The sequence below is a fragment of the Sparus aurata genome, chromosome 23, assembly GCF_900880675.1.
Source record: "Sparus aurata chromosome 23, fSpaAur1.1, whole genome shotgun sequence".
NCBI lineage: Eukaryota > Metazoa > Chordata > Actinopteri > Spariformes > Sparidae > Sparus > Sparus aurata.
The window spans coordinates 16,406,435-16,419,382 of NC_044209.1; the positions used below are offsets into that span (position 1 = coordinate 16,406,435).

A 12,948-nucleotide genomic window follows, 5' to 3' on the forward strand; every position below is an offset into this window, starting at 1 on the left:
GGTTGCTCCCTCCGTCTCTCGACAACTTGTTAGTAAAACAGCAAACAGAATTAGGATATCATACTTTATGTGCGAGTGTGTTTAAATTTTTCCCCTGAAGAGGCAGATTTGGTGGTTGAATGAGCTTAATGTGCACTTAAGAACAAGGCCACAGTGTTGTGTCATCCTCTGCTGCTATAAAACCGTCTTCTTTCTTTCTCTCTCTTCTTACAGTGTGCTGTTTTGTGGTTCACAAACGCTGCCATGAGTTCGTCACCTTCTCCTGTCCCGGAGCTGACAAGGGTCCTGACACAGACGTAAGTTGTCAGTACTTTATGCATAACCTGAGTGCATCTATCTGCACCCAACAGTACTTTTATGATTCAACGGCAGCCTGCAGTATGTCTACGAAGGAGAAAATTAAAAATATGCTTCCGAAAGGGTAGGAATTGTGTTTAAAGTGGTTGCATTTTCACACAAGAGTGACAGAAGTGCAGAGTAGGACCTTTTTTCTTTTTTTTTCTTTTTTGCATCAATGTGAACACCATTCATATGTCAAACAAACCAAAACAAGCCAAAAAAGCTGAGCTAAAAGCAAAAAAAGCAGAGATTTAATGTGTGCTGAGAGATGGACGAAAGGACGTCAAGTTCTCCTCAACAGGTTCAACAGTTGAAGTTAAAGGAGACATGCTCATTTTCAGGTGTGTCTCTTTAAAGGCCCCCCCTCCTGAATACCCAGTTTCCTCTGATTGGTCGGCTGACACACGCCTGAGCCAGCACCGTTAACAACAGAGCAGCTGTGCTAAATCAATTCTTACATGTCTGCTTGTCATACTTATGCAAATGTGAAAACGTGTCATATGGTGACACCAGTGTGATGTCACGAAGAGTACCGATGAGGCGTTCAGGAGCAGTGATTTTTCTTTGGGAGAGAGAAGCTTCTAGGAAAACCTGCACCTTTTGTCTACTAGTATAGACAACGTCGAAGTTGAAACAGACATCACATTTAAAATGATCATGGTGCCTCTCTCGTCTTTACAGATTAAAGGCTAGAAAATCCATTCGCGCTGACCAACAAACAACACTCGAGCGTATCAGTATTAATGAGAGAAGTCAACCCTCGACCTGCAGTATATCTCACAACTTCTCTGTTTGTTGTTATCATCGACTGTTGGCTTCCTCACATCAGGCGTCATATCGTTGTCCCTCGTTAGCCTCCTCTCTTTCCCTCGAGCACATCTGATTCTGCGGGAGCGGGGTGGGAGGCGTTTTTATCAGTGTTGGATTCTGACCTCTGTGCTCCCTCTCGATCTCTCTCCGGAGTGCATGTGTGACCCTGCTGTAACAGTCGGACCTCGGGCTCCTCTCCCCGCCGGCCGGGAGCGGGTATCTGTCCTTGGTTAGATAAGAGATGGAGGTCACGCACTGATGTCTGTGGACTTACATGCAACAAGCTTTATTAAGGCAGTCAAGCCAATAACATGTGCAGAGGATGGGCCCCCATACTTCTCCATCAAAAACAACGAGCCAATGAAGACGTAATCACAACCAACACCAATATCCTCCAACACCAAGATGTCTGTTTTCAATCGCTCCACTGCCTTTTGTACATTTGATTAACTGTTATGAAGATACTCTGTTCAATAACGTCAGACGTTGTTTTAAAAAGCTTTTACCAAACTTTAATCAAAGCTCCATATTGGCTTCGCCTCCTCATTACTCTCGCTCCTCCCAAGATGCCCTTGTTCGTTTTCTGTATCACTCCTGAGCTGCCTTCTTGTTATTCAACCGTGCATCTCCTCAGCTCCGTCTGTCTGTCTTCCTGCTTCTCTCTTTTATCTCTCACACGCACACACACCTACATTTCTTTTTTTTTTTTTTTATTTGGCTTCAAGTACCCATTGTGAATTTTTTGTCTGCCTGTTTTTGTGCCCATTATCCTCTGACTGGCTTTGAGTGAATAGAGAGCCCTTTGGGGGCGGACCTCTTTGAATTCCAAATGATGATACGGGACTGGTTCACACACACACGGCAAAGCAACTTTTTTTCACTTTAATTTTGTCAATTTTCGGCACTTCTCTCAATTAGAACCGTTTTCTGCTGCATAATTCAGTTTAACTGCAGACCACACTGTCAACTCACCTTTGATATCCACTAATGTCTGTTTCCAGTGGATCATGCACATGATGCTCAGTGCTATCTATACAGCATGTGTAGCATTACAGGTATGTTGACGGATCGTAGGCAGGTATCATTATAGTGTCTCCAAGGCGATAAACCGTGAATCCTAAAGGAACACTTCACCCACAATTAAAAATGTAGTGATGATGTAATCACCGTCGGGGTGAGGTTTCGTAGTCCAGAAAGCATATCTCGAGCTTTACAGCAAAACCGTGTCGCAGCAACTCCAAAAAGCTCCATCCAGCTCGTCTGGTGTAAGATCGATTACTGTGTTTCTGTATGAGAACACACAAATCTTCAGGCTCAGTCTTCATTTTAATCTCAACTAAACACCTGGAAAGCTTCATGACTGCATCTTACACAGCTGTGATGCAATCATTTTGACTAAATTTGTCATGAGACAGACACACATACAGACAGACATGCATACAGACAGACAGGCATACAGACAGACACGCATACAGGCAGGCAGACATTTAATCAACTGGAAAAAACAATCAAAATCACTTCTGTAGAAGTTCACTTAGCCTAATCATTTTATCAATACATATTTTGTGTGTTCGAATGTGAACAGCAGCAGGACTCAAATCAAAGTACAAAGAACCTGCTTATCATCATCAACAGTTCACCGACATCAGATCAATCAGTTCCTCGTTGATCTTTTCGTGGATTTATTCACAGTAAGAAAAATAACAAACACGATCCAAACTCGTGCTGCAAAAAATAAGCCGATTCATTGATTAATGGGCCTCAGAGTGAGCGGCGGTGACTCACAGACACCGATCCATCCGTCCCTCTCTATCACCATCACTCCATCTACGCTCCTCCACCCTCTGCTTCTGAATCAGCGTGGTGTCATGACTGCCTGAATCTGGCTCAAGGCTCGGACGGGCACAAACACACACACACGCACCCTCTGGCCCCTTTGCACTGTGGGTTGTGAGTGACCCCTGGGCCGCCGTCGTTGCGTGAATGGCGTCATCTGTCCGATGGCAGATGCTTTGATCCGCTCCCAGAACGGTGCGGAGACGAGAGAGAGGTGTTCGCATTAGCATCTGAGTGAAAAGTAGCTCTCTCCCTCGCTCTCTGTTTTTCATTCAGCACATTGTGAGGCGTAGGTGGTAAATAGTGCTCTATTATCAGTCAAGGATCACTCTGGAAGCAGTGAATGAAGGTGACTCATCAATAGAGAAACAATATGGGCTGCACAACCAGGTTACATGAACATAATAGACCGAGATCTTTCAGCAGATCAATCTTGTCCAGAATATTCTCCGTCTCCTTTTTGTAATATCACTTCGTTTCAGGCACAGATTTGTTTGCTGTGACCGAGGAGATTACGCTTTACATGGCTGTATTGCTGTTATTCTCCGCGGCAAATCCTCTTTGCGACCATCTGTCTTTTTCGCCCCGTTCATCAACGGCACTGCGGCAGAGCGTTTTTTCATGCGTTTCGTGTAGTTTAGACTAAAGCTTCTGTTTTTTTGTTTTTTTTTTCCATCCCACCCACTGTGTTTGGTTCGTCTCGTGTGTTCGTCTTACTGCGGGACAATTTTCACATGTTTGTGAGAGTTTCGAGAATTTGAGTGAAAAAGAGAGTAAAAGTAACTACAAATCACTTTCACCACACACACCACGGGCCCTCCTGAATTTCTGGCTACGCTACTGCTCAAAGTAGTCAAACTGGAATGGCACGGGGCTCAGTCCAAGTACAACAACGATGCTGTGAGGAAAGTAATAAGATGGACTGCGGCTTTATTATTATTATTAAGCCATCAGTCAGTCGACATATAGTCTTTTCCTCCACGACAGAAATTCAGTGCCAGGAGAACACGAAGAGGCTTCTGCCGACAATGAAACTGAATTCATCGGACGCCACCCGTTCTTTTAGTCTCACATGGTCCCAGCTTGACAAGCATCCTAAAAATCCCTCACGTTGCCAGGAACAGATTCCCTCTGCCTAAGAAACGAGCGTTACACACGAGGACGCGCGCCAGCACTCTTAGCCACGATAGCTACTGTTGTTGTCTCTGCTTTTTTAATCCCTTTGGCTCGTGTACAATGTAAATAACGCTCCAATTCAAACTCCACACTTTCATTAACCAAAATCCAACATTTCCTTTTTGCAACCACACACGGTTCAACTGATCAAACACTCACGCTCTCACAAGGATGGACGCAACCAAACGTACTGCATTTAATGCAGAATGTAAAAGAAGGCACTTCTGATTTAGAGTCTGTTGCTGCTATTTCACTGAAGGTTGTTAAATTTCTTCTCGAACAACAATTCTCAAAATCATGCGATTTGTTAAGGGAGTCTGGGGATGTTGCGGTCACTGGTTCAATGCTTACTTGAAACTGCGTGCTTTACAGACCTCTGCTGCGAACACTGGCAGGTTAAGATCACAATCACGTCATTTGCATCACAGTGTGTAATCTAGTGAGTTACTCTCCACCACTGCCCTTCGGTGATGTGCAACAGATGTTAAACCTTTAACCACAAACACTCTACAAAGTGCACAGTCAGAAGTGGGGCAACTCGTGAAGCCTCTCTTACAAACTCCTCGTCAAGTATCTACATAAACTACTACAGCCCGGCTCCTCTCTCTCTCTCTCTGCTACTCATTACATCGGCACTCAGGCCTGTTGACTCTCTGACTCCGCTGAAATAAACACCCGCGGCTTAATTGGAATGACGAGCGGAGTGAGATGCATCGTTAGCCACTAGATCCTGTGAAAATGAGGATGTCGCTAAAGAAAGGAGAGGAAAGCAAGCAGTGATTTGGCACCTCTACAGTGCCTACAAAAGGTAAAAATGGGAAAAAGTTGCTGAAATATTACTTTGATTTGTAACCTTTTCTCATGTAGGACATCACCAAATAAAAAATATGCATTTAACCTCCAAGTAATATACTTGATACTCTTATTTTCCTTTTTCATCAACATCCTAATCAGAGGGGAAATGTTTTTATTTCCGATCGACACAGAGGGATAACGTTTTAAAATAAACTTCTTGCAAGAGACCGTCCAGCTCAACTGTTTCCAGTACAGCAGTGATCTATCAGCTGTAAATGAGGTCATCTGTAATGCAGCTGCAGTCTGTGTGAGATTACTGGAGGGAGGTGCAGTTCTGGTCTGAGAAACTGCGATCAGGAAATTATATGAGGAAGAGAACGTACCGGCTCTCCCTAAACTGAATCATAAGTGCTCCTGGTTGAGCTCAAATGGCACACTGAGGAGTGTGTGTGTGTGTGTGTGTGTGTGTGTGTGTGTGTATGTGTGTGTGTGTGTGTGTGTGTGTGTGTGTGTGTGTGTGTGTGTGTGTGTGTGTGTGTGTGTGAATTCAGCTAATCATGGCTGTGTGGTGCGGAAAGGACAGTCTTCCCATGAGAGAGTGTGAGAGGGGGTGGAAACAGTGTCACCTGAACAGTCACAAGGATTCTGCAGTGAATCCCGTGTTTGAAAAGGTTATAATGTTCAGAGTTAGTTGAGACTTTGTGAGAGAGGCACTGGTTAAAAATAATGTAATAATGATAATGAACTTTATATATATGACTTTTTTCAACCAGGCTGCAAAGTGCCTGGAAGCAAAAATTAAAAAAAAGTAGATAAACTGTCAAAACAACAGAAGCTTCATACAATAAACTAAATAACTCAGAACATTTATCTTATATATGACTTGAATTGAGGCTTCTGACATCACACGTGTAAAGGGAAAACTTATTATAAAAATGAATGTAGGGCTGGGAAAAACATCCATGTTATATAGTTATCATGATGTGAGACCATATATTGTCTTAGACATTGATTATCATTTTATTTTGTTGTATTTTCCTGGTTTTAAAGACGACTTTACAGTAAAGTGTTATGTTTTGAACTTACTCCGACTGTAATATTTGCATTTACCTTCTCAGTCATTATATCCACATTACTGGTTAATATTTATCTTTAAAAAGTTAATAAATTAGGAAGATTAGGAAGATGTGTACTTCTTATTAATTATACTATTATTTTTATCTTTATTTAGTTTTTAATTTTGTTTTCAATTAGTTTTGTTTCAGTTCCAGGTTTTTTTTTAATTGTCAGGGGCAAGAATAAAAAAGTTCTGAACAGGTATTACAGTACAAACACAACACTTTGTGAAAGCTTCAGACTCACAGTTATGGAGACCTCTAGTTATAATAATCATATAAACTGATGCCTCCTCATGTTTTCTGTGTTCACAAATTTGACCAAGTGTCAAAGTTCACAGCCGTCTTTCAGGCGTTGACAAATGGCATCCCACCAGTTCTCATGTTGTATTTGCTGCCAGTGTTGGCTCACATTATCAGTCTGCATTAATTCTGACTAATTCTGACTAATATTTCACCGCTGCTCCTTCTTGGCCACTTTTTCCTCTGAATTTTTAATTTGTCCTGATGACATGAATATGAGCAAACAATCAGTCACCGCACGTCTGAAATCCCAGAGGAGCTCATATTGTTGATGTTCCACATATTAATGCGGTAATAAAAAACATAAAAAGACAAGATGGCTGCCTGGTTTATTGCCTGGTGCACAGCACCTGTCAACTGTCATCCGCCCACTGTCAACCTGAAGGAGTGAGCAGGAGCATCACAATGAGTCAGATGAAAAGAGTCGAGGCTGCTGCATGTTTCTGCATCACTTTGACACATTGACAAGTGGTGAGCTGAAACAGGGAAAGTCCCTTGTTCCTTCCCTCTCCTGGTCCTGCTGTTGGCAGCTGTGACAGCTGAGTGTTTCCTTTGTTTTGTCACCTTTAAGAGGCTGCAGCTTCTGGCCTGATGAACATTAATGTGGCTCTGGGGACGTTTGTCATCTCTTTGCTCTAATCGGGTCACTAATTACAATTTCTTCATTGTCCATTCTGCCCCCCCACCCCCCAAATAAATCAAAATCAAAAAATGCTTTTCCTCTTATATGTTCTAGTTATCCATCAATCCAGATTGTTTGAGCGTGAGTTGCCAAGTTTTGGAGATATCGTAGGTGGAGATATCTGCCTCCTCTCAAATATAATGGAACTAAATGGCACTCTGCTTGTGGTGCTCAAAGTGCTGGGGAAAAAAAAAAAAAACATTTTAAAAAGCTCAACCAGAAATCATGACCCTTCATAGACCTTGTTTTTTTGCCAATTATGTGGAACCTATTTTCCTCCTACAGAGCTACACCCAACCTGATCACCACACAGAGGAAAGCATGCAGCTGCTCTTGGACATGAGACTTGCTAACATTACACTTCGGCCATTCGTGTTTACATCAAGCCTCTCGTCCACCATTTAACAGATAGGTAGCGCGCTTCCATATGCGCAGGGATACATAAAGAAAATAGTTCCTCCACAAAGCTGCTCTCAGTCCGTGGATCATCTTTTGTAAACGGGTCGTGGTTTCCGGAAAGAGATGTTGCTGTTGAGTTTTTCAAATTGATTTTTTTTCGGTGCTTTGAGCACCACGAGCCAAGTGCCATAGAGCTCCATTGTTTTTCAAGGCAGATATATGCAACTCGCACTAGAGTTGAGAGTGTAGTAGACTAGAGACAAAGATCTAGATGGATGAATAAAACAACAGCTAAAAGGGAAAATGTGTATTTTAGATTTTGGGTTGAACTGCCCCTTAACCCCAACATCTTTTACTTTCGAACTCTCCTCCTGTGCTCAAATATCAGTGATTCCAGGTCTGCTTCATGCTTAACACTCACCAGTGACCTAGTAAAGTGTCCTGGTACCATTAGCCTTGGCTGATAGCGTACAGTAGCTCACACTTCCTCCACGACGCGCACCATTACCCCGCCGGTCTCGAGCCATTACCCTCCCAGCAGCTCAGCTCTAACCTGCAGCAACAGCTGGGGGAGCGAGCCAAGCCGCCGGCTGCAGCAGCAGCTTATGCCATGTCAAATCTGTCCACATGTCGATGCTGAAGTGCACAGAGAGCAGATTAAAGCTCAGCGTTGAGATTCAGAAACACGTGCTGCCACAAGAGCAGGCGAAGGGGGGGGGGGGGGCGATGAATTAGCTTGACGATAACTCTCTGCAATATGTAAATCAGAGAGGTCAGCTTAAAGAAAGAGTGTCTGTCAGTGTGTCGTTAACCCGGAGGAACAGATCGGTCTTCAGGTCACAGACGTTGCAGTTATGTAAGATCGCTACGCTGCGACGCTGTGGACACGAGGACTTCAGTCAAAAAATCACATTCTGTGAGCAACTGGACTTTAAGCTCAGCAGATGTCCTAGACTCTCACAGCCTCTGGTCGTTTCACACAGATTGCAAATACTTTTTAAAAAAGATGTTACAACTGTTGGTTTAGCTGCTGAAATGTCGGAGGATGATGTTTCCAGTGACACTGTCAGGTTAAGAACAGATTTAGTTTTGCTTTTTAAACACTGTATTAAGTGTTCATGCTGCTTTAGTGTCCTCGCAACATATTGTGCCGTAAAAAAAGCAGCAACAAGCTCTTTATTCAGTTCATGATGGAATTCACACATAATCCGTTATTACTGTCTCTAGGATTTATCAGGAATTTTAATCTAGTGTTTCCTTACTGTGGATCGGGTTGTATTGCATGTGTACATTGCTGCATGTAAATGCAACAGATGATATTGGTACGCTGTAAATTATAAAAGTTGAATTCAATTTTCAGAAGTCAGTAAGCTGATTAACTCTGAATTACCAAGTAGACTATTGCAATTAAGCTGTTTGTACATTATTTGTACACTGTACAAGCTAAAATGTTTCACCAACTTAAAATGATTGTTGTTAGTTGTTTTTAAAGTGGCTTTCTCAGATTTTACAGGATAATAATGTTCACACTGATGTCAAGAAGAGTTAAGCTGATACATGAATGCGCTTAAGCACTGGGGCGTCTCCACTGGTTGCAAAAAGAAGTCTGATTTGATCTAAGCTTATGAGAAATGAACCTACTTCTCACTTGATTTAGTACCTCAATAAATAGTTTACTGATAAGTTTATGGTCTCAGTCATTATTTTCAAGTCTTTTTAACACAGTGTTATGTGCATTTTGTGGAAAATGTGCCATAAAGCATTGTATGCCTCAGGAAGTGGCTACCTTAGCTTGCTACCACAGCATGTCCTCCTCAGGTGGCAACAGGTATAATACATGTAACTGACATTACAGCAGCTAATTTTCCAAGAAAGTTGGTTTTGTATTTATTACCTAGGGTTGGGGTGCCCACATACAGTGCCTAGCAAAAGTATTCACCTCCCTTGAACTTTTCCACATTTTGTCACGTTTTAACCACAAATGTAAATGTATTTTATTGGGATTTTATGTGATAGACCAACACAACGTGGTGCATAATTGTGAAGTGGAAGGAAAATGATACATGGTTTAAATTTTTTTTTTACAAATGAAAAACAGAAAAGTGTGGAGTGCAAAAGTATCCACCCTCCTTCACTCTGATACCCTTGAATAAAATCCAGTGCGACCAGTTGCCTTCAGAAGTCACCTAATTAGTAAATGGACTGTGTGTAATCTAATCTCAGTGTAAATACAGCTGTTCTTTGAAGGCCTCAGAGGTTTGTTAGAGAACATTAGTGAGCAAACAGCATCATGGAGCCCCAAGGAACACAGACAGGTCAGGGATAAAGTTGTGGAGAAGTTTATAGCATGGTTAGGATATGAAAAAATCCCAAGCTTTGAACATCTCACAGAGCACTGTTCAATCCATCACCTGAAAATTAAAAGAGTATGGCACAACTGCAAACCTACCAAGACATGGCCGTCCACCTAAACTGACAGGCCGGGCAAGGAGAGCATTGATCAGAGAAGTAGCCAAGAGGCCCATGTTAACTCTGGAGGAGCTGCAGAGATCCACAGCTCACAAATCGGGTCTTTATGGTGTGACAAGAAGAGAGCCGTTGTTGAAACAAAGCCATGCAGTTTGCCACAAGCCATGTGGGGGGCACAACAAACATGTGGAGGAAGGTGCTCTGGTCACATGAGACCAAAATTGACGTTTTTGGCCTAAATGCAAAACGCTATGTGTGGCAGAAAACTATCGACCTGAACACACCATCCCCATCGTGAACATGTTGGGGGCAGCATCATGCTGTGGGGATGCTTTTCCTCAGCAGGGACAGGGAAGCTGGTCTGAGTTGATGGGAAGATGGATGGAGCCAAATACAGGACAATCTTGGAAGAAAACCAGTCTGCAAAAGACTTGAGACTGGGGCAGAGGTTTACCTTCCAGCAGGACAACAGGCCTAAACATACAGCCACAGTTGAGCTACAATGGAATGGTTTAAACTTTAGATCAAAGAATATGCATGTGTTAGAATTGCCCAGTCAAAGTCCAGACCTAAATCAACTTGAGAATCTTTGGCAAGACTTGAAAATTGCTGTTCACAGATACTCTCCATCCAATCAGACTAAGCTTGAGCTATTTTGCAAGGAAGAATGGGCAAATATTTCAGTCTTGATATTTGCATCGCTGGTAGAGACTTACCCCAATGCAGCTGTCATTTCAGCGAAAGGTGGTTCTACAAAGTATTGACTCGGGGGTGAATACTTTTGCACACCACACTTTTCTGTTTTCTGTAAAAAAAAAATTAGATATTAAAAACATGCATCAATTTCCTTCCACTTCACAATTATGCACCACTTTGTGTTGGTCTATCACATAAAACCCCAATAAAATACATTTACATTTGTGGTTAAACCGTGACAAAATGTGGAAAAGTTCAAGGGGGGTGAATACTTTTGCAAGGCACTGTATCTGGTCCAGTGAGGATTAAAATGCCTCCACCTCCCCTTGAGAGTCAAATCCAGTTGAAATGGAACTTCTGGTTCAAAATGTAGCTATTTGACTTTTCACTATTTAGACTAAAAGGAAAATCCTGCTCAGTTGAGTTAAGGCAGCTGTCACTTATGCAGTTTGTATATACTTGAGTTTGGGTGAAGTTTGTAATATGAGTTCACAGCATGCCATGTTTGTACCCTGCATGTAAACAGCACTAAAACTCATGTTTTAATTATGAGAAATCAATAAGCTTGAAAGTCTCAGATGTCTGAACAGCTGGAAAATATGACATAAGCTTCTGATTTAATCACTGATATCAGATTGCAATCTGCAGTTATTGGGCTCATGCCTGATTACATAAACCAGTGTGTCAGTTAGCTGATGAATTTTGGGGCTTGTTGGAGACACTGAGGTTACCACCTGCTGTCTGAGGGCAGGAAACAGTCGGCAAAGTGCTCCTGTATTGAAACACGTGGACAGAAAATGTCTGCTGCAGGAGTTTTTTTTTTTTTTTTTTTTGGTCTTCCCACGCCGCCTGGCTTTCTGTGTGTGAACGGTAAATAAACAGGAGTGTGCTATGTTGTTGCACACACCTAATTACACAGTGAATGTGTCAAACTCATCTTCTACAGTGAATGCATCCTTTTATTATCGTCATCCCAGCCATGTTTACCCCTCTTTTCTGTGCTGGAGCGCGAGTGCTCGGAGATGTAATACACACCGTGTCAGACGCTCTCTTTTTTAATGCTGCTTACAGGGTGTGCAAATGAAAACATGACACGTTGCCTAAATGCAGCACGTCTAAACGCTGGAGTGTGAAGAACACTGTTTGCGTGACTGTCCCCAGGCTGAGCGGCGGAGAGGAGAGGGAAACACTCTGTCACCTCTCACTCACAGTCTGCCTCTCCTCGCCTCGGGTCTCTCTGCCCTTATTATCTGCTGTGCAGCTCGACTCGCGTCTGGAAATGGCCACCTTACCAAAACACACACAGCGGGGTGTCTTTGCTGTCGAGCGGCCACCAGCCGACTCGTGCAAACGCCTGCCGCTGTTACAGTAGCGCCGGGGCCCTGCACAGCAGTGGGTGGGGCACGATTTTAAAAGGTCTGAGCCAGAGGGCCAACAAACCTGGAATTTGCCTTTCACAGCTCAGGATGTTTTTGTCCGTTGTGATTTATTATGCTCACATTTAGGGGCTGCGACTAACAATAACTTACATTATCAGAGAGTTATCATTGATCATTGAGTCTATAAAGTAAAAAAATGCCCCTTGTAATTAACCAGAGTGACAGGTGAAGTCCTGACTGCTTGTCTTGTCTGAACAACAATCAAGAACACAACATGATTCGCTTTTCAGTTATATAAAACAGAAGAATCAGTTCAAGGTTTGCCATTTATGCAAAAAAAAAAAAATGACTAATTATCAATTAATTTACACACTGATTTTGCTGTTTGACTGTTCCATATTGTGATTAATGTAGTTGGCTGTTGTGGTAATTGCCTGTTAAGTCTTCGGTGTGTATCTGTGCAGCCCGGTGAGGTAGTTTGACCGGCTTGACAGACAGTAAATTGTGTTTATCTTGCATTTCTCTCAGGTCAGCATATTTGTCTGCAGTCTTAAAGCCACACTCGTCAATCAGAGCCTGTTGTTGTGTGTGCAAAAAGACTCTGACTCGCACATACTAAAGTCAAAGTTTTGCATTAAAGTTTGCCCTGGAAGTTTTCATCTCTAGAAGCACCATGAAGCATTTAATGAGTTTATTAGTGGGACTAGTGGGATTTTTGTAGTGTTTTGAAGCCCCGAGTCTTATTTTGAAAGGACCGTATTTTGACGTTGGGGTGAAACAGCCAATTCCAATGTCTCCAACATAATTGATGGTAGAAACTTGTCAATTACAAGTGAGCCACACCCTGGAGCGCACCCTGCGTTATCGTCTTTATCATCGTCATTTTTACCGTTTTGAAGAAGACCTGAAACTAGCGATTTAGACCGCAAACTCATTAGGAAACTGTTTC

The 12,948-nt window shown here is 42.5% G+C and overlaps 1 protein-coding gene across 2 annotated transcripts in view; it reads left to right on the forward strand.

Annotated features, from left to right (window-relative positions):
* The window catches only part of prkcab (protein kinase C, alpha, b), a 106,039-nt gene that overhangs the window by 34,387 nt on the left and 58,704 nt on the right, over positions 1-12,948 (forward strand). For both annotated transcript variants that reach the window (XM_030408357.1, XM_030408358.1), the window contains exon 3: positions 214-296. In XM_030408357.1, coding sequence (XP_030264217.1) covers positions 214-296 — 83 coding nt within the window. The remainder of the gene's footprint in view (positions 1-213; positions 297-12,948) is intronic.